The 26,446-nt window shown below is 53.2% G+C and overlaps 1 protein-coding gene and 1 long non-coding RNA gene across 12 annotated transcripts in view; one reads left to right on the forward strand and one right to left on the reverse strand.

The window, feature by feature from the left end:
* The window catches only part of RNF220 (ring finger protein 220), a 218,842-nt gene that overhangs the window by 1,348 nt on the left and 191,048 nt on the right, over positions 1 to 26,446 (reverse strand). For 4 of the 11 annotated variants that reach the window (XM_023631348.2, XM_070260086.1, XM_070260085.1 and 1 more), the window contains 11 exons: positions 26,204 to 26,249; positions 22,370 to 22,471; positions 17,589 to 17,631; positions 14,331 to 14,452; positions 13,841 to 13,973; positions 5,575 to 5,671; positions 5,282 to 5,368; positions 5,088 to 5,143; positions 4,878 to 4,956; positions 612 to 720; positions 395 to 469 (listed from right to left, as the gene is read on the reverse strand). In XM_023631348.2, the coding sequence (XP_023487116.1) occupies positions 395 to 469; positions 612 to 720; positions 4,878 to 4,956; positions 5,088 to 5,143; positions 5,282 to 5,368; positions 5,575 to 5,671; positions 13,841 to 13,973; positions 14,331 to 14,452; positions 17,589 to 17,631; positions 22,370 to 22,471; positions 26,204 to 26,249 (949 nt within the window). Of the gene's footprint in view, positions 1 to 394; positions 470 to 611; positions 721 to 4,877; positions 4,960 to 5,087; positions 5,144 to 5,281; positions 5,369 to 5,574; positions 5,672 to 13,840; positions 13,974 to 14,330; positions 14,453 to 17,588; positions 17,632 to 17,765; positions 18,006 to 22,369; positions 22,472 to 26,203; positions 26,250 to 26,446 lie in introns of those variants that run through there. The other 7 variants (XM_023631355.2, XM_070260088.1, XM_070260087.1 and 4 more) reach the window with 4 other exon arrangements.
* Positions 2,261 to 16,332, forward strand: LOC138923162 (uncharacterized). Its single transcript, XR_011436392.1, has 2 exons — positions 2,261 to 5,006; positions 13,551 to 16,332. It is a non-coding gene; the product is annotated as an uncharacterized lncRNA (long non-coding RNA).

Genomic DNA, 26,446 nt, shown 5'->3' on the forward strand with positions numbered 1-26,446 from the left:
TTTAATGGCTGCTCCTGAGCGAAGAGCAGGGGCAGGAGCAGGAGCAGAAGGAGCTTGGTAATGGGAGGGGGAGGGGATGAAGCCCTGGTCCTGCTTATCCAGACCCAGCCTCCTCCTGACCCAGGATCTCACCAGTGTGTGTAATACAGTGGGCTTTCTGGGGGTGGGGGCAGGAGGAAGGGAGCAGGCTGTGAACCCGCAGAGGGGGAAGGGCTGGGGAGGAAAAAATGTAGTGAGTTTGGGGGATGAAAAACCTGGCTTCTGGCTGTGTTCTATGTTCCTGCTCCCCCCTGCCCCTTGCTCCAACCTCCCTCAAGCATGCTCAAGCATATGCATGGACACCCAGGCAGTACCCAAAACAGCCACCCACTCCCCAACCCCCACGCCACCTCACCAGGGTCCGTAGCCAGCACTCCTCACAGTGCACATGCCAACACTGGATGGACGTTAGGGGCATCGAGTATGAGTCCTAGGGAGGGGGTGGGCAGAGAAAGGTCACTCTGAGGCTGGCCCACCCTCTAAAGAGCTCAGATCACAGTGCAGAGACCCTCTCCAACCCCAGGGGGCAGTGAAGCTCGAGCAGGGGCACGCCCAGGCTCCCTTCCTCTCACCATGCAGATGAGGCATTTGTAACGGTCCCCACGGGATAGCTGCCGTTCAAGTTCCCTGACCCGAGCCTTCAGGGCCTCAAACGTGGTCACAGCTGAATCCTCGGTGATTCTGTAAAGAGGACGGCATAGTTGGGCAGGTAGCAGGCTGGCATCCCTAATCTGAACCTCCAGCTTACACCTCCTTTGAATTCCAGAACCACGTATATAAATGTCTCCTAGATATCCTCGCCCCACTACCCCACCCATATCCTGTATCTGCAAATTCCACATCCCAGAACTGAACTCCTCACCCTTCTAGTTCCTCCACCCCCATCCAGGTGAATTTCTAAACCAGATACCTGGGAACCATTCTCAAACTATTCCTTCCCAGTCACCCTGACATCCAAAATCTGTCGCTAGCTCCTGCTATCTCTGGAATCTCTCTACTTGTACCGCAAGTCCAGGTTCTTTCATCTATTCTATGGATTATTCTGCTAACCTGAATGGCCTCTACGCCTCCAGTCCCCTCATCTCCATTCCATTCTCCCAGCAACTAGAATTTTAGAAATTTGACCATTTCTACTTCCAACATGTCAGTGTCTCCCTCAGAGTAAACGCTACCAAACTCCTCACAAGCCTTACAAGGGCCTCTGTGGTCCAGCCCCAGCCAGCAGCACCCCTTAGCACCCTACTACATACTTTATGCTCCATCCACAGGGAACTACTAAGTTTCAACACACCACCATTTTTCATTTCCTTGGCCTCTCGCACTTTCTGCTTCCTCTGGATCACCCCACCTCCTAACTCACCAGCTCCACTGATCTCATCATTCAGGCCTAGTTCCCACCTTCTCCCAGCAGCACCACTGGTGGCTGCCTTTTCTAGCACCTTGCACTGGACTCCACCACAGCAGCGTAATGGCAAATGTCTCTGTCTCCTCAGCTAGACTGTTCCCTGAGGGCAAGCTGCTCATTCCACCAATACTGACTATGGACATTAACCCACACTAGGCATGTGAGCAGACGTAAACACTTGCTGAATAAAGAACCAGTCCAACCCCCAGGGAGAGTAAGAGATGTGGCGACGAAGAGTCTTCATAGTCTAGGTCTCTGGGCTACAGGCCTGGCATACCTCAAAGGCTCCTTGTTGTTTTTTCCTAGGCATATCAGATGCCCAGGTAGTCCTCACCTGTTGTCCAAGTCCTGCACAAGAAAGTCCCTACAGCTTCTCACAGACTCTTTGGGCTGCAATACTGAACAGGGAACAGCTAGGACTATCTCAAGGAGTGGTCCCTCCCACTCCGAAAACAAGTGAATGGAACCCAGAGGAGCTCACAGAGGGAGAAGAGTCCTTCCTGGAGGAACAGAAAAGATGGTACTGGAGACGGGCCTCAGGGAATAATGATGATGATAATACAAATAAAAGAGCTAAAACTTAGTAAGCACTTACTAAATGCCAGGGGTTGCACTGAGGGATTGATAATTATCTTATTTACACCTCACAAAAGCCCCATGAGAAGATTCTAATATTCCCATTTTATATGAGGAAACAAGAGCACAGAAATATTAAGTAGCTTGCCCAAGTTTCATAGAGAGTAAGGGAGACAGGATTGCCTGTCTCCAGCCCTGGCAGATGGATTCTGTGTGACTAACCATTACTCTACACTGGCTATACCCAGGAAGAGATGGGTCTCCAGGCCCAGGCAATAGTAGGAACAAAGGCCAAAAGGCCCAAGAGCCCCATCTGGCTGGAAGGCTCACCTGTGGGTAGGCAGAAGGTGCTAAAGTGGGAAAGGAGGTCATATCCAGGAAGACCTTAGATGCCACAATCAGAAAGTAAAGTTTATCTTACAGGCAGTGGGAAGTTGTTGAGGATGCTGGAAGAGGGCTGTGAGAGAAGAAGAGCTGAGGTTCAGAAGATGTGTGGTATAATGTGGGCAAAGATCATCTCCTAGGGTGGCCTGTTCTGCCAACGTTGGGGAGACAACTGGCTCAGAAAAGTGGAAAGCTAACAGGTGGTCTGTCCCTGCTGGGCATAAATGGCAATGGAGGGCACGAGGAGGATGGTGGGTAACATTCCAGAGGCAGAAACACACTTTGATCTCTGACCTTTCTCTCTTAGGGCGCTAGCAGCAACACAGAATGTGACTTTCTGATGGCTGTGTCCCTATATCAGGAATGCTCTAGATCCATCACTTCATGGTCCATGATTCTCTCTGCCTGCCTCTCTCCAGGGAAGCTGTGAAAGCCTGTGGCTCCAGCTCCTTCTAGTACTGGCTGATTCCCTGGAAGTGTCCATTCAACTTTCCAGCTTTGGAAGCCTTCACCACCCCCTCCCTCCTGACAAGAAGCTGCACAGCTGTCTCCTCCTCCGGCATTTTGCCCAATGCCATATGTGCCGTCCCTATCTAGACTGCTGGTAAATTCCAGAGGAGACAAGGATGGGTAACTATGCTCCCTTCCTCTGCAAGGGCCAGGCTGGGCATTTGCCTGGTCCTATGTGGTTACTTCAAAGATGGGGAAACAAAGGCCTTGAGCTGGGGGCAGCCTACCCCAGAGTAGAAAACTAACTTTCCAACCCCAAACCAGAAAATGAGCTAGAGTTGGAAAGGCAAAAAGGACGGGGCCAGGAGAGAATGAAGCCATTTCCTCCTCCATTTTCAAAAGCTCCAAGGCCACATCCAACTCCAGAGCCCACCCTATCCTGGATTTGCTAAGCACATACCTGGTCTCTACTCTCTGCTCTGGTGAAATACACAATCCTCCAGCCCCTGACCTAGGTTGATTGAGGACTATTCCTAAGCCCATCCAGGGTATAGGGTGGAGAATTTCCTGGAAGAAGCCACAGCATCCTGCTGTCCTCCTTCCCTGGGTTGTGAAACAGATCTAGAGTGGGAACCCATATTGTGTACAATGAAGAGAGAAGACATGGGGACCAAAGGGCCCCAATCTTGGCAGATCCAGAGCCAATGGAGATCTCTGCATATGACTGAGCCAGTCCCCAACTCATCCCAAAGAGCCCACCTATTGGTGCCTGTGCTCACACAGGTGGGACAGAAATCCTGATGTCCCCCAGCCTTGGTTGGGTAGTGCCTTCATGGATGGCCACTGGCTCTGGCCCCCACCTCCCGCTTGGGCGCCATCCCTGATTAATGATCTTGTCTTTCTGATTTATGAGCAGCCCCTCTAGACGAGGGTGGGCGCCCCTTATGGCCCCGCCCGCCCCGCTCAGCTGGAGTAGAAGAGAATTATTAAATAAACATCCATACGTCATTCCACCCCCCACAAGCTGGTTGCACCGAACCCGTGCGGCCCGCTCTGGCGCTGACACGGAGCAGCTGCGGTGATTCATGGGCAGCCGGGCCCCGCGCTGCGGCCCATACATCATGCCAGCAGCACTTGCGGCCCCGGCCGAGATAAACTGATCAACCACAACGGGCTGGAATGAATTTATGACAACACAAAATGGAGGGAAACAAATGGGAGGTGACCCTGGGCCACCGACCTGGCCCTGCACTGGCCTGCAATCCACTCTCCTGGCAGGAGGCAAGATGGAACACTGGCCCTGGAATGAAGAGGCTGCCTTTTAACCCCAGGCAACCGAGCCTCCAGTGGAGGAAGGGGTGGGTGCAGGGAGTTAAGCAATGGCCAAAGGCAGCAGCTCCAGGCAGCTAGAACCGGACAATGCCACCTCCTGGGGCCAGAACTGCCCTTGCTTGGGCTTTCTGGAAAGGCAGTAAGGTACCCAGCTGATTCAAGTCCTTGTGGCTCCTGGGGATCCAGGCCAGGGGCTGCCTAGCCCTGACTGAAGCACTCACAGGTCCCCTTTTCCCCTGTCAGAGAACTCAGGCCAAAAATTCCTACGGAAGTGATGAGACCCAATGCTCCTGCCTAAAACCCACTGCGAGTGCCACCCGGGACAAGAAAAATGAAACCAATTTAGCTTCCGATTAAGAAACAGAAACTGGAGATGAATCAAGTGCGCCGGCTGGGCTGGGGGGCCATACATCACGTTTCCCGGGCGGAGGCCGCAGCAGCGAGCAGGCAGGCAGGCGGACTGCCTCCTCCCTCCGCCAAGGCTCCCAGGGCTATGGCCCAGTGATCAATTCACAGAATAACGCTTAGCACCAGCTGGGCCCCAGTGCCGGCTGTGTGCCCAGGGCTGCAGGACTAAGCTGTGCTTGAAAGGCCCAGGAGCCCTGGCAGCAGGCTGTCCTGCTTGCAAAGGGCCCATCTCCTCTCACTGAACTGCTGTCCCAGAGACCCCCTCTCCCGGCCAAACACTCACTTCTCGATGTCGCTATTCTTGCAGGTCTTCTGCATGGCCTCCTGCTTGCTGCTCTCACCGTTGCTGGTAGATGGCATCTCTGCTGGGACAGAGAGGCAACTCATACTCTGGCCAGACTGGGCAGCACAGGTGAGGGGTTGGGTTTGAATCAGTCACCACTACCCAAAGGATGTCCCCTCTTCCCCATTACTAAGCTGGCTTGGGACTTACCATCACTGGCCCATTTAGAGAACTCAGGTGTGATGCGTGTGCTGGGAGGGCCGCCACTAGGGAAAGGAAGGAGAAAGAACACAGTGAGCCCCGAAGGCAGGCAGGACAGCCCTGAGGATGGGTACTGGGTTGACCCCTGCCTCAGGGCTTCCCATCCCTTTACCCCACCCACCCAAGCCTGTGCCCACACTTGCTTTAGAACTGCGCCCCGGAGTGCCTCTCTCTCCTTGGCTTCACCAGGCTCCTCGCCTGTGCAGGGGATGACGTCAGCCTCCGTGTATCTGGCATGATGGTCAAGGACAATGGATCCTAGTTTGCAGTAGGCCATGAGGGTTGAATCCTCAGGAGGGCTTCCCCTGGCCAAAGCTGAGACACTGACCCTGGGTGGGTGGTAGTGTGGGCGAGTACCAGAGGTGCTAGCTACTTCTCTTATTTCCTTTGGCCTGTCCCACCAGCCCCACCTTGTCCCACAGTGCCCCAAGGATACTGTGGCTTCCCATACTCCAGAGTGTCATCCCCATCCACATCCAAGTCAGCATCACTGTCCGGATTCTCTTTGCCGCTGCACATGACGAAGCCAGAGCCTGTGGGAAGCAGGATGTGAGGAGGGCCAGGGGCCAACAAGACTAGGCCAAGGGTGCTCCTTCTGTTGCCTCTAGGTAGAGGTCAGGTTTGGGCCAGATAAAGCCCAGACAGAAATTTGGGCCTGGAATATAGAGAGCCACATACTTAGGTGCTCTTGACTCTGACATTTCAGTCCCTTTCACTTTATATACTGCATCCTTCTCTGCCACAGCTTGCTGCTCCAAGTGGTCTCTGCTCATAAACTAGCCCATTCATACACTATGTCAGGTCCTCAGGAGATGCCTAGTCGAGGCCTGCTGTATACCTGTCTTCCAGGTCTAGGAAGAGCAGGAAGAAGACAGAGAAATTCAGGTCTGCAAGGCCACGCCCACCCATGACCTGGGTATCCTGTGTCCCATGGTCCAGCCTGACAAGTCCATTGGAGGGGAGAGTTGGCTGGCTAAGGCCAGTCACAGCCATACAGCAAGGACCCCCAGCCAACGTCCTGATTTTGGCCGCCAGGTCCTTGCCAGCAAAAACACCAGGCAGCTGTTCAAATATTTGGTGTCTGAAGCGCCTGACATTAATTATTCATCTCCACCTCACTCAGCCCAGATTCCTGGACAAGCGCAGTTATAAAGGGATTAGGAAGGGCCAGACGAGGGAGGATAGGCATGCACACCTGCTTCTCAAAGCAGTCCACGAAGGCACTGAGGCTGGGCAGAGGCAGGGCCAAAGGCCAGGAGGGCAGCTAACCCCACTAAGGTGCATTTGGCTCAGCCACAGGCAGACTCTTGGCCCATGGGGAGGGGTGAGTGGCTCAGGCTACAGAAGGCCTCCTCACCAGCCTGTGCTCTGACTCCCAGGACCACCCTTCCTGAGAGCCCAGGGTCAAGGGCCACAAAGCTGCTTCTCCCTTCCTGGCCTTGCCTTCTCCCAGTGGTCTCAGACAACATCTCACTAGCCAGCACAACAGCCCTGCTAGGACAGAAAGCGATGGAATTTGTGGTGAGTGGAATCAGCATAGAAATCCTTAAAGGGGTGAAGAAGCAGCTCAGGGTTCTGCCTGATAATCTCAGAAATTTCTTTTTATCCATTCTTTCCACTCAGGTCCTTACACTCTCATCAAGGTAACAGTTTTGTAATGGGGCCTCAAGATTCTTGTCTGCTCCCCATCCGTCTTACCATATAGTTCTGACCCTTCTTTTCCCTGCTCCAAAACCATCTATGGCTTCCCACTGTGTGCACAATCAAGTCTAGGCTTCTCGGCCAGATCCATGAAGATGTGGATGTACCTTCTTCTCTACATTCACTCTTTTCCTCACTTCACTCCATAATCCCTATGCATATGGACAGACTACCTACTGCACCTCAAACATAACCCCGTATGTCTTGCTCTTAAGACTTTTGCTCATGCTATTTACTCCATCTGGCATGCTCTCCTTCTGAAGCCCATTTCAAAAGCATTTTCTTCCTGATCCTGCTTCTCCCTTGTATGCCTCCGGTCTCTGGTCTCACAAAGGTCCCAGTCATCCCAGAGGTAAGCAGCACCCGGGAAAGACAGAGGCTAGCACAGCCTATGCTCCACCTCTCCCTGACACTCCTCATTTGCCCTCCACACCAAGGCACCAACTAACTTGAGGCAGCAGGCAGGTCAGCAGTGGGGCCATTAAGCTGAGAAAACACCAAGTTACAGCTCTGTCTCCTGCTCACAGCCAGGGGTCCTGACAAGCAATTCCCACCTTGTGGGTGAGTGGCACCTCTATAAACCCTCTGACAGTTTGGGAGACAAACTCTGCCATCAATCAGAATGTAGCTATCAGGTTCACTTACAGCCTGTGCCGAGCCCTGCCAATCCCCCTCCCCCAAGTACACCCAGCTCAGCGCTCAGCCTCACGTCCTCGGCTCACCCTGCCCTGCCCAGCCTGCCTTGGGGATGGGCAAGAAGGAAAGCAAAGAACCCATGGCAGAGCTGAGCAAACAGGGCCCCCAGAGCTGCCAGGAAAAGTCCCAGCTTCTCAACACACAAAGCAGCCCTGTGGCCCAAAGTCCTTTCCCCTGCAGTCTTACTGCCTGCCAGGCCTGGATGGGGACTTGTACGCCAGTGGAAGGCAGGTGTTGGGTTTCCGAAATCCTGCAGGTTTTCTCATGTCCCCAGGCCTTTGCACCTCCTGTTATCTCTGCCTAGAACCTTCTCCCTTCTAGTCTACAGAACAAATGCCTGCTCATTTTGCAAGTCTGACTCAGCTCAACCATGCCTTCTGCTGTTAAACTCAGTGTCCACACAGAGTAGTTGCTCTATAAATACTTCCTGAATGACCTCTCACCTCAACAGCATCCTTTCTACCTTTACTGAGCTCATCCTCTGCCTGGCTTGGCACTGAGGACAGAGAGTTTCAAGATCTGATCCCTGCCCTCAGTGTGCTGAGTGGGGATGAGACTTCCTCAGGTACTTCTACATAGGTGTCCCTTCCTTGGTATCCACCCAGACTCCTGTGCAACTCCAAAAACATATTTATTACCAGTAATGTCATTGTCTGTCACCAGACTGAAAGTGCAAGCCTGACTCACTGCTGTGATCTCAGCATCACCCAGCACAGGGCCCACAGTAGGTGTCATACAACGCCCTAGCAGTAATGGCTAAATGCCGACAACACTGTTCTATGTGATCCTGGGAGCCCTGTAGCAGAAGGAAAGCTGAGGCCTGATTGGCTGCTGGCCTAGAGAAACCTCTTAGGACACAACTTTCCCTGTCGGCCCCCAGCTCTCACCTAGGCAACAACCTTACGCTCCTCTGACCCTTGAGGCAGTACAGAGAGCACGACATATCCTGTTATCCTGTTTGCCAATGCAAAGGCCTCTCTGTGTCTCTGGTCTGAGTAGCTTACTTTGACCCTGACCCCACCCCCCAGTGGAGACAGATGTTGGGAACCTCTCCCTACCCCTGCAGGTGTTCAGAACAGGCTGTCGCTGCCAATTTCAGTCTTGTGCTGCCCTAGCCTGTTCCAACCTCCTTCCCAGCACATTAAACTTTATTTTCTTAATGAAATGTCACTTGCTGACTTCTAGCAGAATCATAATAAAAAGAAACGGCCATAAAGCCGTTTTATGCAGACAGCGCCCTCCCCAGCTTGTCCCCCCTCCTGCTTTGAGAGGAAGGCTCCACGGTCATTTTATGTTCTCAGCTGCTGGAACATCCCAAGCCAGTACTCAGAGGCAAGATGGCACAGAGAACTCCTTTCCAAGCCTCTGGCTCCTGTTCTGTGTAGGGGATAACAGGCAAGCTGCCACTCCTGCTGCTGCTATCCAGGGAAGCGACGCAGTCCCCAGAACCTCCAAGATGACCCAGAGTACTCTTTAGTCACCAAGGAGGCCCCCTTGCTACAGCTTGGCTCCACCTTAAAGTGGCACAAAGGCCTGGGCTACCACCCATAGGCAAACTAAGCCTGATGGTCAGTGATGCTCAGCAGAGCAGGTACCCAGTCCTGGGAGGGTAGGCAGTGCAAAAAAAATCCCTTCCCTCCAAGTCAATACTCAGCAATAGAGAGGGAGAGGGTTAAGTGCAGAAATGATAAGTCTAAATTTTATAAAAACGACCCCTCTCCCATAAACTCATTTCTTCCTGGGTCATGGAGAAGAAGAAAAAAAATCAGTGTTAATTTAATCAATTGATTAGATGATCGATTGAGAAACTGGAGATGCCCGTTTACTGGGGCCAGTAACGTCCTGGAACCTGAAACCACAAAAAAGGAGCCATTGATTTCCTCACCTGCTACTCCCAACAAAACCAGAGACCAGGGAGAAAGGAAAGTCTTGGGGCCCTCCAGAGGCCTGTGCTCTCCAAAGGGGCGGGGGGCAGGGGGGCAGGGGCAGCAGCTTCCGGAGAGTTTTACACTGGAATTAGTTACAGATGCAGTTACGGTGTCTTGTGTAAACGCCATCGATTGGGGAGCTGACAGTCTGGGGAGCTGCGATGCGGGACAATCAATCGGCCTGCAGTGTCACCTGCCACCTCGCTGAACAGTTGACAATGCAATTATCCAGTGTGGAGGCAGGGAGTTGGCGTGTGTCAAACGCACTTAGCCACTTTCCGGGCCTCCTCGATAACGTGTTTCACTGCCTCACGTCAGGAGAGACGCATAGAGACAGACGCCGTTTAAAACCATTGATACTTGCTCCTTCTGCCTGCACTCCCTCTGTCCCAGCTTAACAATTGTGTTCCAAAAGGTGATTAAATCCCGTCACTTGCCACAGGGGACAGAAGGTACCCTGCTCCTTGCCACCTCTCCTCAGCCCTCCCACCAGGCAACAGTTCTAACTGAAGGTGGTAAGGAGTCAGAAGGCAGCAACCCTAACCCACTCCATCCCAAGACTGCCTCCAACAGTCAGCAGTTCCCACACCTGTCACTCACTGGACCAGGCAGCAGGGCTGCGCTGGGGCACATTTTGGGCATCTGGGGCTCCCATCTTTTGAGAACCAATACCAAAGGAGGCAGCAGCTAAGGCCAGGCCTATTTCTCTGTGCCCTTGGACTCACAATACCTCTCACTCTCTTGACCCTTCAACTGGCGCTCAAGTTTTATCAAGCAACAGCCACTTAAATGATCTAAAGATCCGTGCCAAAGCTGCTCCGCCTGTCCTCTCCATGATATCTCATCCCAGGTTAGTTGGAACCAGCCTAAATCTGAGACAAGAACTAGAGGAAGATGTAGTTCCTAGGCCAGGATCTGGGCAGGAGAGAGGCCCTGCATAGCTGCTTCTCTTGGTACCCACCCTCTCCCTCCCCTCTGCCTGTTTGATTTACAAGGACTCAAAGATACAGCTGCAGACACCTTCCATTTCCTGTGAAGCCTCCTGGGAAATTCTTTCGTCTCGCCACTCTTGTCCCTATCACATCATTGCCACCTTATCTGAAACCAACCATTCCCATGTCCTCTCTCTAGCCTGTCCCTTCTAGACATGATGAGCTCCAGGCTCCTCAAATCCAGCTGGGTGAACTTCTCTGGCAACCAAGACAGGGGAGGGATCAAAGCTCAGTGCCCTAAGTCTTCTCCAGGAGATGGAGATAGGAAATGAGGAGAAGGTATGGCTCATTTGTCACATACCTGCTTTGACTACATGCAGGAATAGGTTTGTCCCCATGGGCTATATAGTTAGGTTTTTCCTGTGGCCTGCTGCTCTAGCCTAGAGGCCCCTTGCTTTGCCTAGGCCTGGCATGGTACCCCAGAAGAGAGTCCTTTTCTAACTGCTGAGCTCTTTTAGGGGAATGTGGTGAAGCACCAGGCTCTGTGTGCTGCCCTTCACGCGATTATAACTCTGGCTGGGGAGAAAGAGCAGCAGCAGGTTCATAAACCTAAGGTTCTGAGCGGACAATCAACAGCTTAGGCACACAGGCCAGGGTTTCTCCCAGAACTGGGAAGGCCAGAGTGTTTCCTAGACACCAAATGTTTCTTCCAACCGACTCTCTGCAGTCTTTGCTTATTTCCTTTAATCTCTTAAAGATCTATCTTTAAGACCAACCGGACTTATCTCGGTGCTTACTCAGTCCTTCATTTTGTCCTAAAATGCCAATTTCACTCCCAGGCCTGAGCTATCTGAACCTCCTGTCAGTAACCACAGGTCCCATCTCCAAGGCCCATGCCCCTCAGCCAAGTGTCTCCACCAAAATCCTTGCTTGTTCACTGGCTCCACAGCCGATTACATTCAAGGCCACTGACTTGCTCCAGCACACCAGCTCCCAGTGGGCCTGGTGGGAAGCTTTGCTGAGGACGATGAAGGGGCTCTGGTCTGGGAGGAGGGATAGGGGATGATCGGATACAGGAACTTATCTGCAATTCTTCAATTCTTTCATATCTAACAAGGACAGCAATCTCTGTTCTGTCAGCACGCACAGTGCAGCTTAAATGGGCCTCACCGCTCGTCTGCTCATCCTGCCTCTGCTCCCTCTCTCTGAAGTTGGCTGGGCAGCTTCTTCAGCCGGTGTTATCACTCCCTCTAACCGGTCTTGGCAGGCAATCTAATTCCTCCTGAAAAGGTCACCGCCATTTTAACTGCCTTTCAATCACATTAAGCACGCGCTGCCCGGCTTGCGGCCCGGCCCGCCCGGCGGGCGATCAATGCGCTGTACTGACACCAGCCCGCCTGGCGGAGCCACACCCAACCCCCCAAGAGTTGGGGCCTTTCGGTCCTGGCCAGGGAGGGTAGACTGACAGATGGCCAGCTTCTGCAGATGGGGTTTTGGGGGCAGAGGCAGTCAGGCTCAGCCAGGGCCTCCCTTTGATAGCCCCCCCCCACTGAGAAGCCTCAGCCTCCTCCGCTCCACTGTGCCCCACTCTCTGCCTTGTGGCCCCCGCTGATCTCGCTGTAAAACAGCCTTTCAAGTCTGCCCGTCTTTTGACTGCACTAAGCTGTTTAAGAGGTGGCAGCGGCTTCTATCAGGAAAGCTGGAGCAATTCTCTGCAGATAAAGGCACCTCCGGCCCCTGTTCCCTCTTCAAGTCTCACTCTCATTCTCGCTCTCCAAATCGCTCAAAGAAAAGCCCCCTTTGAACTCCCCTCAGGAATTCTTGAAAGGAACAACCTCACAGTGTAAACACTCAGGGAAAACTGACACCTGCCCAGAGCCTAAGAGCCCCTCACACCCGCTCTGCAAGTGCATCCTGGTGCAGGGGAAATACTCTGTCAAATCAGCAGGCCCTATGCAGCTTTATCCGCCTTAAGCCTTGTCTGGTGCCCAGAAGCCATCAGGTCCAGTTATGTGCCAAGAAACCTAAGAAGTTGCCACAGCAATGGAAGATGTGACTATCTGCAGCTGCCAACAGAGTGAACCCAGAGCAGCATCCTGGAACTGACCCTGCACGTGCTGTCACCAGACACCTGTGTGTACAGTTCACAGGATCTTGGACTTTGCTGCTCATCCTCCCAGGGCCTCAGGCATCTAAACCTCCAGGACGGGACCAGAGTGAAATGGCAAATGAATAGGCTCTAGCTCAGTGCTCAGGCTCGGGGAACGGTTTGGTCTGATGAACCTTCCTGATTTACACTTTGGCTTTCCCCCAAAGGCTTGGGTAATATGAGAGAAGCCCAGAGGCATAATGGCCCACCTGGATCTGTAGCCCCTTCATGCTGCCAGTCTGCACTGGACGGCACTGCGGAGACCACTCCTCAGCACCAGCCCAAGGAGCACAGCCCCAGTGAGGCAGAGACCCTCTTGTCAGCTGCCGTGAGATTCCCCAGGGAGCAGACATAGCAACACTCCCAAGGGTGTTGCCCAGAAAACTGGTGGCAGATGGGAAGCAGATTGGCTCACTTAATGACCACAAGCTGCAGTGCCAGCTGTGCTTGTGCACAGAAAGAGAGAAGATGGAGACCAGGAAGCAGACAGCTCCCCCTTTCTCCCGCCCAAGGCAGGGGAGTTAGACAAGAGCATGCTGACTGTGGGCACCTACCAGCCTGCTGTTGGACCTGGTGGGGAACTTCCACTGGACGGAGCCATATCCCTCCAAGGAGCTGAGAGGGCAATGGAGCTGGGCAGGGCCCTGCAGACCCCTCTGCAGCCAACTGGGGAGAGCCCAAGGGAAGCAGGGAGCAGCTGGGCCCAGGCCCCTCTTGCTTCAGGGCAGAGGGCGCCCAGGGAGAAGGGATGGGATCAGAGCTAAAATTAGATTCACCAATGAAGCTCATGGGAGGTCAAATTTTGCCATAACTCACTCTCTTCTCTGTAACTGATTTCCCTGACATGGGGCTGAGGAGGAGGAGGAGGAAAATCCAATGTGTTTGCCTGGAAGCCCTCAGGGCCCTCAGTGCTGGAGGTGTACAGCAGGTTGCTGGATTCTCATTTATCAGCCTTAAGAGGGATGGAGTGATAAATGCATAACCGTCCCTTTAATATTTTATGCAGGTGCTAACGCGGCTTGGCTGTCACCTTCAATGCATCACCCGAGGCTGAGAGCCCCCCTCGTCACTCCTAGCTTGCAGCCTCACAATTCCATTTCCCCACCCAAATACATCCATTTTAATATGCACATCACAGGCAGCGGCACGGTCACAAAGGAACCCCGCCAGCAGCAGTTCCCACGTGGTGGAACGGATGACCAGCCACCAGCCCTGGACTCTTGGCTCCCAACAGATGGATACCCAGGAGAGGCCTGGCCACCAGAGTACCACTGCCTATGTGTCAGCTGCTTGTACCTCGGAAGCCACCTTCCAGGAGAGTGGTGGCCCGTATCCGCTTCTGCCCGCACCACTCATACTCCTCAAAGCGGTTGCTGTTCTCATGCTCGATGTCCACGGCATCGTCCTCAGCCATGCAGGAACCTTCCCTCTGTGAAGAGCAGAGCAGGATCATGCGGGTCCCAGGCCACCCCTACCAGCTCCCCAGGGCCTGCAAGGATTGCACAGCTCTAGCTCCCAGTTGTGGTATGCCAGACATGCCCCCAGCTCTAGGGCTCCTGTGAAGTAAACGGATCTAGAGCCTGGGCCTCCTCCCAAGAATTTTCTACTAGAGCCCCAGGGGAGGAGTGGGAGAGTGAAAGTAAAGGAAGAGGGCAAAGAACAGAGAAGCAGCAGCCGCCGAGACCACACAGAGACCCCAACAGCCCATAGATTTGGGGGCAGACAGCAGCTAGTGTCCGGGGAAGGGAGGGAGAGGAGGGGAGGTAGGTGGTGATGGCCCCTCTACCTTAGAAAGGCAATGCTCCACATGCCTACTCATCTCCTGCTCCGATCCTGCCAGGGGGCGGTTGCACAGGGGACATACCTGCCCTTCATCTTGCTTCCTCCGTTTCATTTTCCCAATCCGAGCTGCATGAAGAAACCGAAAACAAAGCACAGAACAGGCAGACAGTCACTGTAGCTCCCAGGGTCCCAGGGGGCGTTAACATATCCTGACCTCCTGCCAGCCATTAGCCCTTTTGTTCAGTGCCTGATCTGGCCCTCATTATGCAGCACCTTCTGCTCCTTTGGAGAGTGAGCCTTGCCGAGAGCACCTGGGGAGGAGACTCGTGCTAGGCCTGCCAAGTGTCCACTCTTTGCCCACAGCTGGCTCAAGCTCAGCCCAGACCTCTCTATTGGCAGTGCTCAATGAGTCAATAAGCAAAGATACTCCATGTTGCTGGGTATCTCCCCAGAAGGCCAAGACCATGGGCTCTTTTGGTGTCAAGAATTACAACTTTTGAGAACATCTCTTGGCTAGAACACAGGGTCCCTCCAGGGGCCTAATTTGGCCTGCTGTTCACCCATCAGCTAAAACCCCTTTTGTTCCTGCGCTAAGAGCCCCGAGGTACAGCCTTTAGTGTACTACCTAGAATTCCCTCAGGAAGAATTTCTCTCATGTCCTCTGGTCCCATTATACAGAAGAGGAGATCAAGGCCCAGTCACAATAGTATAGAGGGTCTGAGAGCCCAGGATACCTTGAGAGGGCAGACCTTACTGTGCCCACCCAAACCTGTTCCATCATTTCTAATCAGTGCAGAGGGGCTGGCAGGCCCCTGAGGCAGAGGGCTGCCTGCCATGCTGTCCCTCAGGGGGCTCAATTCCAAAGTGCACACTGCAAGCCCACAGCACTACTAATTAATGCTGAGAGATGCAATCATTTCTAATTAGCTCACTAATCCCTCTCTGCAGCCGTCCTGTCACTGAAGCAGGAAGGGGTCAAAACAAGGGACTCTGTTCCCTCTGGCCCCTCCCTGGATGCAAGAGCAGGAGCAGAGCTAGCCACGCTGTAGTGGGGGTCGGCGGTGGGGGGGGCCCACCAGTGGGGAACCATTCCCCACCGCAGGGCCAGGAAGAACTTTCTCATGAACACTGACCCTGGTGGGAAGCTCATGAATGCAGTTTAGGGAGGGGGACACAGGTGAGAAGTGACACAGGTGAGAGCTGATACAATTTAGAGCTTCAACTGTGTGTCAGACTCAGAGTCAGCACCTTATGCACGGTAGCTCATTGAATCCTATATGCTGAAGCTACGCTGCATTATCCCTTTTAACGGAGGAAGAAACTCAAGGCTGAGAGAGATAAGGCACTTTCCAAGCAGCTAAAAAGTGGCAAAGGCAGGCTAGGAAACCACACCTGACTCCAGAGCTTGGAATGCTCTCCTGTCCTAGGAGTGCCTCACAACTTATCAGCATCAACAAAAGCTGATCCCGTGAGTGTGTAAAGCTCGCAAGAATACAGACTTGAGCCCCAACTCCTGCCTGTTGAGGGTCTGAGTCAGGGGCTACTCCAACTCCAAAACAGAGTAGCTCTAGAAAGATCTGAACCAATAGGAAAGGCATCACCCCAACAGGACTGAGCATGGAGTTGGAGAAGCCCTGGTCTGTAGCCTGGCCCATCTCTTCAATTTCCTGCCCTCTCACTATGGGAGAGATGACTATGCTCTGGTGCTCCACTTGATTTTTGTGGACAAAGATCTCAATCCCTTCACCTTGACTGCCCTAACCCTTGGAATCTCAAGCTTGAGCCACCTTGACACTCTAGAGCCAGGGCTGGGATGGAGAGGGGATGCTAGATAGCACAAAGGCAATGAGGAAGGGACCCTGAGCGTTCTAGAAGCCTGTATGGAGCAGTGTGCCAAGAGAAAATTTCCTCATCCACCTGCCGAGAGCATGAGGGAGTGCCTCCCTGGTGAGAAGGGGCCTATGAGGGACACTGGATGACTGAATAAAGAAATGAATCTCAAAGAATTCCCAAGGAGGGTGCGATGCTGGACGCTCTCCTTGCTCAGGTCACTCAGGACAGAAGACCCCTGGGAGTCCCAGGAAAGCACCCTGAGGGATTGGGCATCGCCTGGAAAGTCTCAGACAAGCAAGGCAGGTTTGGTTTTTGTCTCAACACTCATCTTCTAAATCCTGAACTAAATTTACTAAAGCATGGTAGGGAAAGTTTTGCTCCCTAGCTAAAGGCTACCTCCGAGTAGGAAAAAGCCAAGTCTTTGCAAGGAGGTAGCATGATATGGTCGGAAGTAAACAAACTTTTTTTTTAAATCATGGCTCAGTTACACCCCAGCTGTGTGATTTTAGACGAATCACCTTCTCCTCTCCCTGCCTCAGTTTCCTTATCCACAAAATGTTAACACTTTCAGCTCAGAGGTGTTATGATACTGATGCTTAACATGGTGCCAGCCCAGAATGAATGATCTTCCTTTCCCAGACTGGGGCTCAGCCAGGCAGCAGAAACCAAGTGGCAGGAGCTGGGGATCCTGAAATGTCCATGGCCTCAGTCACTCACCAGCTGGCCCAGAGACCCTAAGCCCCTTAAAGCCCACCCCTAGACATACCACACCCTAGTCAGCACAAAAAGCTGGATCATTCAATTGTGTTCAGCAAACAGGAATGCTCCAGAAGTTTGAATCCGAAAGGGGGGCCGCCAGGTAGTGCATCCATGGCGTGCTTTCAGAGAAGGCCTCTAAGAGCTGTCGAGCCCACGCTGATCACCTTTGTGAAATGTAGGCCGACTGATAACTCAAAGAGCGCTGGGATGAGTTAGTTCCTGTTGCCGTGGGAACTCCAGATCTCACTGCATTGTCAAGTCTCAGCAGAGAGGCTGTATTCACACTACTGGGCGCTGATTAAAAACTGGAAGAAAAACATTCTCAGCGCCCTGCCGGCTTGTACAGTGAGGTCCCAGCAGTCTGCAAATTCAAAGCTGAGCTCCCGAGTGGAATTGTGTAGCTTGTTCCTCATTCTCTGGTACTTATTGCCCCCCCAGGGTTCTTCAGGGCCTTTAGAGAGGCTTGCGCCAAGAGTGGGAACCATAACCTCCATTGGACAGACAGAGAAACTGACGGCAGCCGCCTTAGTTAGCACGTTGTCAGGCACTGTGATTGCAACGAAGCCAACAGGCCTCAACGTCGAAGAGACCCAGGCAAGCCAGGAGCCGCAGGCAGCGAGGAGGGAGGAGGCCGGGGGTGGGGCGGAGGGAGGGGCCGGGCGACACTCACCATTCAGTCGGGTCTGCCGGTTGGCTCGCACTCGCAGGAAGGTCTGGGAGAAAATCCCGGGCAGATGCAAAAAAAGAGGAGAGAGTGTCAGGCGCGGCCTGGAGTCCGGGCCCCCTCCCCAGCGCCGGACCCCGGTCCAGGCCTGCCCCGCCCCGGACAGCCCGTAAACAAACCTACTTCCTCCCTCCCGCCGGCCCCCCTGCTCCGCCGGCCGCTCCGGGCCCTCGGCATAGCCGCCGGGGATGCTCTAACGGGACCCCGTGGCCGCGGCGCGGTGCCGCCCCAGCCCCGGCCTCCGGCGCTCCGGGCCCCGCGGCCGCCCGGCCGGCGAAGGGGGCGATGCGGGCGGATTCCCCCCGGCTGCCCGGCGGCGGCGGCACCTCAGCTCCCAGCGGCGGCGGCGGCCATGTTGGCCCTGATCACGTGACCCGCCGCCGTCGCGCGCTCGGGGTGAAAGTTCACGGTGTGGGGGGCGGCCGGACCGGGACCAGGAAACAGCTGCTCGCGCTCCTGTAGCGCCCCGCTGGGGCCGCCCTGGGGTCCCTCCTGCCGCCCGCGGAGCATACCCGCCCGTGTTTTAGCGGCTCCCGGGTCCTCCCACCCCCTCCACCCGCCCGCCCAGCGCGGGGCTCCTTCCGACCCGGAGACCGCTGTCCTAGGGCAGCGGCGCCGAGGCTGGCGCTTTGCTGGGGAGAAGGCATCGGAATTCCTGATCGCCTGTGGGTGATCCGACCGCATGTCCCAACTGTCCCGCCCCCCGCCCCTAGCCCTTCAGCACTCCCTTTGTGAGAGGACTCCTAACATTTCAGCTGTCTGCTGGACATCCCTTGGAGCTCCCACAGGCACTACACACTCACGCGGCCAAGGTGGAGCTCGACATCCCTCAAACAGGCTCCTTCCTCCTGGGTTCTCCATTCATAAGGGATACCACTGTCCACTCGGGTGTGCCCACACCGGAAACTTGAGAGTCGTCCTTGACGCCACCCTCCTTCATTCCTCACACTCAGTCCTCTAGATCCCAGGGAGTCTACCTTTAAAGGTCTCTTAAATCTTTTCATTTCTACCTCTGGGCGTCTCTTACTCATCCTTCCAGGCTTAACGGAAAAAGACCTTTTCCTCCCATTAGAGTCTTTCCACCCCTACCCTCGTTATAGCTCATACACATTTTTATCGGTGGACTGACTGCTTGGGGTCACCTATGAGTCATATGGGTGAACCCAGAACCCAGCACAGCACTTGGCATAGGCAAGTCATTCCTGAGTGTTTCTTCAATGGCTGTACCTATCTTGAATGTCACTGCTCTAGTTCATAATTTTATGAGCTCTATAAATTTGCAGCTGTCTCTCTTCTGGAACCCATCCTCCACATTACACACAGTGTGATCTTTGCATCGTGCAAAATTGACCTTGTGTCATCGTGCCCCCCCCCCCCCCCCCGCCCCCAGTGTCATGTCCCCTCTCCACCCCCTGTCTTCAAAGGTTCTCCATCTAGGAGATCTGTGACATAGCATGCAGGCCTTCTCTACCTGCTGTGTTCTCCAGATTCTTCTGCCACTCCTGCTCGTTCCTTTTGCCATCATGACACAGCTTTGCAGAGCTACTATAGCTCTTTGAGGGCTCCATGCTCTAAACTCTGGGCTACATTACCCTCCATGCCCCCATATGCCCTGCTTGGTTAACTGTTGTTCATCCTTTCAGGACTATGGGAAGGCTTCACTTTCACCCCAAGGTTGAGTTGGTTCCCTTCTCTGAGTTTTCATGGTCCCTTGGCTTCCCTTTACATATCTGTCCCTTCCACTTGGGGGGGGGGGGTCATCTTTATCCACTTACCCAGCACAAGGTGTACCAGGGAGCAGATATCAGTGGGAAAGGGAGGAGAATATGAAGGAAGCCCTTGAGCCAGTGCACGGCTGGGAAACAATCTAGGATTCAGGGCCAGACAGACTCTGGTTCAAATCCTGATTCTGTTACTCATAATTTATATGTTTTTAGAAAAGTCACTCCCCCTCTCTAGGCCTGTTCCTGTAGCAATAAATTGGGGGCAGTCAATCCTAGTCTGCACAGTTGCTGTGAGGGTAAAGTGAGGTAATGGTTAAGAGGGTTAGGTAACCCAGCAGGGGCTAAGTAAATGGGAATCCAAACCAGAAACCAATACCGCTTGCTTTCAAGGCCTAGTTCAATGACTTTTGAAAAAAATCCTATGTAACTGAGTAACTACTACATGCCAGGCATTGCCTAAAGATCAGGGGATGAGATACCCAGCTAATCCCTGGGGTACTTTGCAGCTTTACCTCCTACCGGTTTGCCTTGTGTTTTACATTTTAACAAAACCAAATTGCTAGCAGGTCCCCACATACATCATTCTGTGTTATACCTTTATACCCTTTGCACATAGTATTACCTTGATCTAGAATACCATCTTCCTTGTCCCCCAAAGTGAACTCCTACTCATCCTCTGAAACCCTGTTCAGTCATTACCTCCTCTGTGAAGCTTGCTCTGATTTCCCCCTCTTTCCACATGCTATCCTAGAAACTTATTTATACCCTGTCATAGCACTTAAAACGCTGGGCTCTAATTACCTATTGCAGATCTCACCCCTTGAATGCAAGGACACTGGGCTGAACATGAGTGAGTACTAGATGAATGTTCAAGTAAAGGAAGGGAGTAAAGAAGGATAAGACAGGGTCCTTGCCTTCGAGGAACTCCAGGTCTAGTGGAAGAGGCAGGCTTATTGTGAGAGATTAAATATGGCCACAATCCTTTGCAGCTCCTCCTATCAAGAGCTGCATTTCCTTCTCCCTTGATTATGGGTTTGCGCAAGCTTTGCAACTTGCTTTGCCAGGTGATGTGTGAGTTTCAGAGTCTAGGCCTCAAGAGCCCTTGCAGCTTTGGCCTTTGCCCTCTTGGTGTGACACTGCCCTGAGACTGCCAAGTAAGGAAGCTGATCTAACACCCTGGAGGATGAGAGGCCACATGGAAGAGAAGCAAGACAGCCCCATCTCCCAGACATGTGGTGAGGCCATTTTGGACTTTCTAGCCCAGCTAGAACTCCAGTTGAATGAGTTGCATGAGTAAAGAAAGGCCCAGTCAACTGACAGAATCATGAGAAATAATAAACTGTGTTAAGCCACTAAGTTTTGAGATGGTTTGTTATGTACCAGTAGATAATAGAAACATACCTAAACAGGTGATCACAAAAGAGGATGATAAGGGCAATAACAGGGACACACAGGGGTCATGAGAAAAGATAGCTAATCCAGAAAGGCTTCCTGGAGGAGATGGTGTTTAGGCAGAATGTTGAAGGATAAATAGAAATTTGATGTTGTGGAGTAAAATAGTCCCATTAGAAGAAACAGCATGTGTAAAAATGTGGAGGCAAGAAAGGAATGGCATAGCTGGGGAGTGGTTAGCATTAATTTGGTGTGCGTGGCCCACAGGATTCACAGAGGGCAGTATTGGGAATAGAAGCTGGAAATCCAGGTGGAACCTACATCACAGAAGGCTTTGGTGCCATGCCCAGCACGCCTGGCCTAAGCCTGGCAGTTACTCTTCCTAGTTTAGTAGATGGTGAGGCTGAAGGCTGTGGCTGAAGTAAGAGGAAGGGCCTCTGAAGGCAGGGCTCTGTCTATCCCTTTGGAGTGGAACTCTCTGGGACAGAGCCTTGTCTCCCTATCAGACCAGAATTCCCTAGTGTTGGGTCATTTCTCCACCTAAACCGGGGTTGTCCGAGTGAGGGCAGTGTCCCCTAGGGGCTGGACTGGGCTGCCTCTCTCAAACCAGGGTTCATCAGGGCAGGGATCCCTCCTCAGGGCTGGCACTTTGGGTCCCATACAAAGGCATCCAGTGGAGAGCTGCCAGTGGAGGCTGGTGTCCAGCCCACCCTTGGTACTCCACTCTCCAAGCTCTGCACCCCAATGCTGGGCTCTGTCAGCTGGGAGGAAAGGGTGCCCAAAGAGAACACCTCGATTCCAACAAAGCCTTCGTGTGTGCCAGCATGGCCCCTGGTTCTCTATGCTAGATTATAGGTCCCTGCTGTCTTGTCTTTCGGCATCAGCTCAGCGCTGCTGAGTCAGGGCCGTTTTTCCCTTTTCACATGGGGGCTCCCTGAGAAGCCCTGTTGCTATTTAGATGAATGTTTCTTGGAGCAGGGCCCTGTTTTCTTCCATCTGACTGGGGCTCCCAAAGGCAAGGCTCTGTCTCTCCTCAGACAGAAGCTTCTGGGGGAAGTTCTTTCTCCTTCCCACCCAAAGAAGGTCCATATAGAGCTGGGATGTTACCTGTGGGCCCTGCTCCTGCTGTGATCCCTTAGGATTGTGTGATTACTCCCCTCCTACTCACCCAAGGCCCTCATGGACAAATCTGCCCCTCTCTCTCTGTCTCTGGGTCTGATACCACCATTTTGCAGGACTGAATAGGTATTTGTTCGAGGGATCCTAGCTTTGAAGTCGGAAGTCTTCAGGTGATTCTGGGCTAGGTCTCTGGGCCATTCATGAAAACCCACCCCATAGGATACCTCCCGATGGATGCGATGCTTCAGAGGTGCTCAGAGGCCACCAGAGCCCAGGGGACCTTGGCATCACTCCCTAAAGTCTGTCTATTTAAGGCCCACTCCCTGACACCTGTGCCTTCTGGGTTCAGTATGGGGCATTAGACACAGAGGGAACCAAGCACAGTTCAGGCTTCTCCCGTCACAGCCTGAGGAGGGAGGAGTTCGCACTGGCCCATCCTCTAGGTTCTCATCCAAGCGAGCTTCCTGCTCACACCTCTCCCACCCTCCTCACCTGGTATCTGTCTGAATGGTGCAGGTCGTCCGTGGCAGAGGAGTGTGGTGACGCTGTCGGAGACTCTCCTTCCCTCTTGATGGAAGCAGACAACAGGAGGGACTGGAAGAAGAAAAAGGACATGTGGCCTCAGGCTGAATGAGACCTATAGTCGGTCCCCTAGGGTTCCCAGTCCTATGGGGATTTTGAGAGACAGGCAGAGAGGAGGAGGGCAGAAGGACAGAGGGACCTCTCTTGAGTTTCTGACTGGCCCTGGTGGGTGTGGTCAGGCCCTGGGAGTGTGGTTGTGGGAGAGGATGACTTGATTCCAGGGATGGGTAGAGACCCCCTAAGAGGGTCCAGACCTTCTAGACCCCAGCTAATCTCTGCCCCAGTGGGCCAGGACTCACAGTCCACTCTCAGTGGGCTGAGTTGATACATGCTTTGTTTTCCCTTAGCGAGCAGAGACTCTGGGACCCCCCTGAAGGGGTGGGGGTAAAGCCACATACCTGCTGCCCTGCCTGCCCCTAATACAGGCTGATGGCAGCCCTGCTACGGAGACAGTAAATTAAATAGCATGTATGAGTTTCCTATGTACAGCTAGGGATGTACACTGGGTCCACTTATCCCTGCGCTGCGGCGATGACCCCAGCAAAAACCCCAGCAAAACTAATCCCCCCATGTCAATCCCGCACGGCCTCTTCTACATACGCCCGCAGTTTAGATTAATAAACTGTCTGCTTTAAATTGTGTACGAGCACCACAATTCTAAATACCACATGGCACGTTCAGCCTGCTCTTGCCGGCTCTTGCCAAGGCCTGTTCAGCTGCAAACTGGGGGCCTGGAGGCCTGAAAGCAATCCATACTTCCTCCCCCCGCCTTCTCCAGCCTGCACAGCTCTGAGCCGGAAGCATACAATTCCCTAGGAGGCCTCCCCAGCCTAGAAAACCATGCCAAATCGCCAGTGACAGCCCAAAGAAAGCAATTTGGAAAAGATGGAGCAGCCATTTATCCTTCATCTCCGACTGAGCCTTAGGATGTGATCCGCATGCGGTGGCCATGCCGCACATCCTCAGGCAAGGGCCCTGGGAGGGAGGGGCGGCTGCTGGTCTGGCAGGGAGCCCTGACTTGGCCTCACCCCAAGAGCCAGAGGAGAGAAGAGGCTGGGAAGGGCCTGGGGTGGGCATCCCTGCCACTTAGAGCCCCTTCCTCAACCACTCAGGCCCAGTGAGAGGCCTCGTGGGTGACTCTGCTCCAGCTCAAAAAAGAGGTGGGCTTTTAGGCAACGTCTTTCTCTTTCTCTGGTCCCAAGGAGGATGCTGAGGAAGGGAAACAATGTGGGCCCTCGCTCCCCACCATGAGAAAGCTCACGCTTGTGTGCTTTCTCTCTCTCATTCTCTCTAGGTTAGAAGCCCTGAGAGGCCTCGGCATTACACCTGGGGCAAGCGGAATAAAAAAAGGTCACTGGCGCTTTTTAAACATGGACCAAAAAGCAGTAAAATGTGTTTTGAAAAAAAAATCCCAGCATTAAATCATGACTTTTTGCCTGGCTCTTCGCCTCATTAAAAGTGGCCTTTTGGAAGGTAAAATTATCATTGTAAGCGATAAGATCTTTAAGAAAATAATTCACGGCTTCTTCACCCTTTAATATGATAGCCGCCACCGGCTAATTTTTTTCTTAATGGCAACGAGGCCATCAATCTTGTCTAAGGCCCCCTAGCCCTCTCTGCCTCCTCCCTCCCTCCTACTCCCTGTCCTCTCAGTCTCTTGCTTGAACCTTCTACCTTATGCCTCTTCTGCCCATGACCTGCTTCCCTAAAGCCTTGGTCAAGGCAGAGCATAGACCCTGGAATGGTCAGCTTTGGGGGTGTGAGTGCATGTCTGGAAGTGGGTGAGCAGTGGCCCTGGCCTCTGAGTCTGATTATCAGTATGCCTGTGTTGGTGGTTGTGGGAATCTGCATGTGTTTAAGGCTTCCTGTGTGAGTATCCTGATCTAGGTGTGTGTGTGCACCTGTGTATGTGGGGATGTAGGTATGGACATGGATTGTGTCTGTGTTTGTCCTTAGACCTCACTGGGGTCCAATCTCCAGGCCTGCCAGTCATGCTCAGGTGTCATTGGTTGTGGTGGCCCACCTGGCAGCTTGTCCATGACCTACCTTCCTTAACCACAACCATTGAATGCTGCAGGCTGGCTCTCTCCTCTATGATGCACAGCTGCCTGGCACCCTGACCTTTTCTCTTTAGGGCTGGGAGGGCTTTGCTTCCTTGGCTAGGGCCTGCACCAACCCAAGGCTGGGCTGGGTTCTCTGAGCCTCCTCTGTCCAGCTTGCTGTGTTGAGCAATTTCCTGAATGAAGGTGCAAAGTCCACTCCCAACCTTTTTTTTTTTTTTTTTTAAGATTTTATTTTTTTCCTTTTTCTCCCCAAAGCCCCTGGGTACATAGTTGTATATTCTTCGTTGTGGGTCCTTCTAGTTGTAGCATGTGGGATGCTGCCTCAGCGTGGTTTGATGAGCAGTGCCATGACCGCGCCCAGGATTCGAACCAATGAAACACTGGGCCGCCTGCAGCGGAGCGCGTGAACTTAACCACTCGGCCACGGGGCCAGCCCCTCACTGCCAACCTTTTTAAAGGCCTTCAGGGGAGTGGGGCCAACCCCTGGAGGTAATATGGTCACCCTGGCTCCTTTTCCCAAAACTGCCCTCTCAGCGGTCACCACTGTCTTTAAGACTTCTACATACAATGGCCTCCTTCTCCAGCCCTTCTCTATTTGCCTGCTCACCACCCCTTACGTTTTGGAACTGTTTTCCCTTGGGAGTCTGGGATACCATGCTCTCCTGTGCTCCTCCTGTCTTGTGACTGTTCCCCCTCTGTCCCTTCCTGGCTCTGGTACCTTATCTTGACCCTAGTGCAGGAGTCCCCAGATTGTCTTCTTGGCTTTTGCTCTGGTCTCTCCATACACTCTCCCTGATGGATTTCATTCTCTTCGGCAGCTTCAGTACTCACTCCTCGCACCTATAAAAAGGGCTAGGGATTCCTGCCTTTACAAGTCACTGGGAGAACTCTTAAGAAAGCATGCCTCCTTACTGAGGGGGGGGAAGGGAACACTCAGTGAGTGAGGGTTTAGTCCTTCTCCCCAGGTCCCCACTCCCTCAAAATCATCACCTTTGGGGAAGCAGTACCATCTGCCTCTGTGGCCGCCTATGGGAGTTCCTGGTGCAAATTACGTTATCGTGCTGAGGCCTCTCTGGTGCCTCTTTTGAGCCACCTACTTGCCCTTCACTCTTCCTTTCTCCATCTCATGCTTTCAAGACTCTCTCCCATTGTGTCTGTTCAGAAAGGGCAGGCTGTCTCCTCAAATGAGCCCAGCATCTTCCCTGGCTCCCCATTACCCCCAAGACAAAGTATACACACACGCGCGCACACACACACACACACACATACACACCCATGGTCTGGCTTCTAAGGCCCTGCACTATATGTCTTGACCTGCACTTCTATAATTTCCTTTACCTGCTACAGGTCACCTTCCTTCTTCAAGTCTCCCCAGCCTTAGTGTCTGAGTCTCCCACCCCCCAGGTCATTCTTGCCTTTGAGCCCTGTCCTGACTGGACGAGAAGGAAGTCAGATGAGCATACTCTGGCTCACACCCAGGCCACACACACACACACAAACACTCACACACACACACACACACACACTCTCAAGCACACAGGGCAGCCTAGATCTCAGGCTGACTATCAAACTTTGGAGATAGTTGGGGATCTAGGAAGAGTTCCTTTTTCTCAAGAGGAACCAGTTCCGGGTGGGCCTAGGTTCAGATGAGTAGGAGGAAAACAGACAATTGTCCACCTACCTTGGGGGTGCCTGGAGCCATGGCATCCTTCAGAAGGGAATTCTTGCTGCCAAGAAAGAAGAGAACAGGGTGACCACTCCACTGACTGCCCAGGGCATGCAAGAGTAGACTATCAAGAAGACCCCAAAGAGAGAAGGCACAGCCAGCCTAGCCCAGCCCAGCCCAGCTCAGCCAAGCTCCACCTGGTCCAGTCAACCCCAGCTGGCCCTGCCTAGCTCAGCCTCCCTCAGGGGCCAACGGCCA

Source organism: Equus caballus, chromosome 2 (genome assembly GCF_041296265.1).
Source record: "Equus caballus isolate H_3958 breed thoroughbred chromosome 2, TB-T2T, whole genome shotgun sequence".
In the NCBI taxonomy this organism is placed as follows: Eukaryota; Metazoa; Chordata; class Mammalia; order Perissodactyla; family Equidae; genus Equus; species Equus caballus.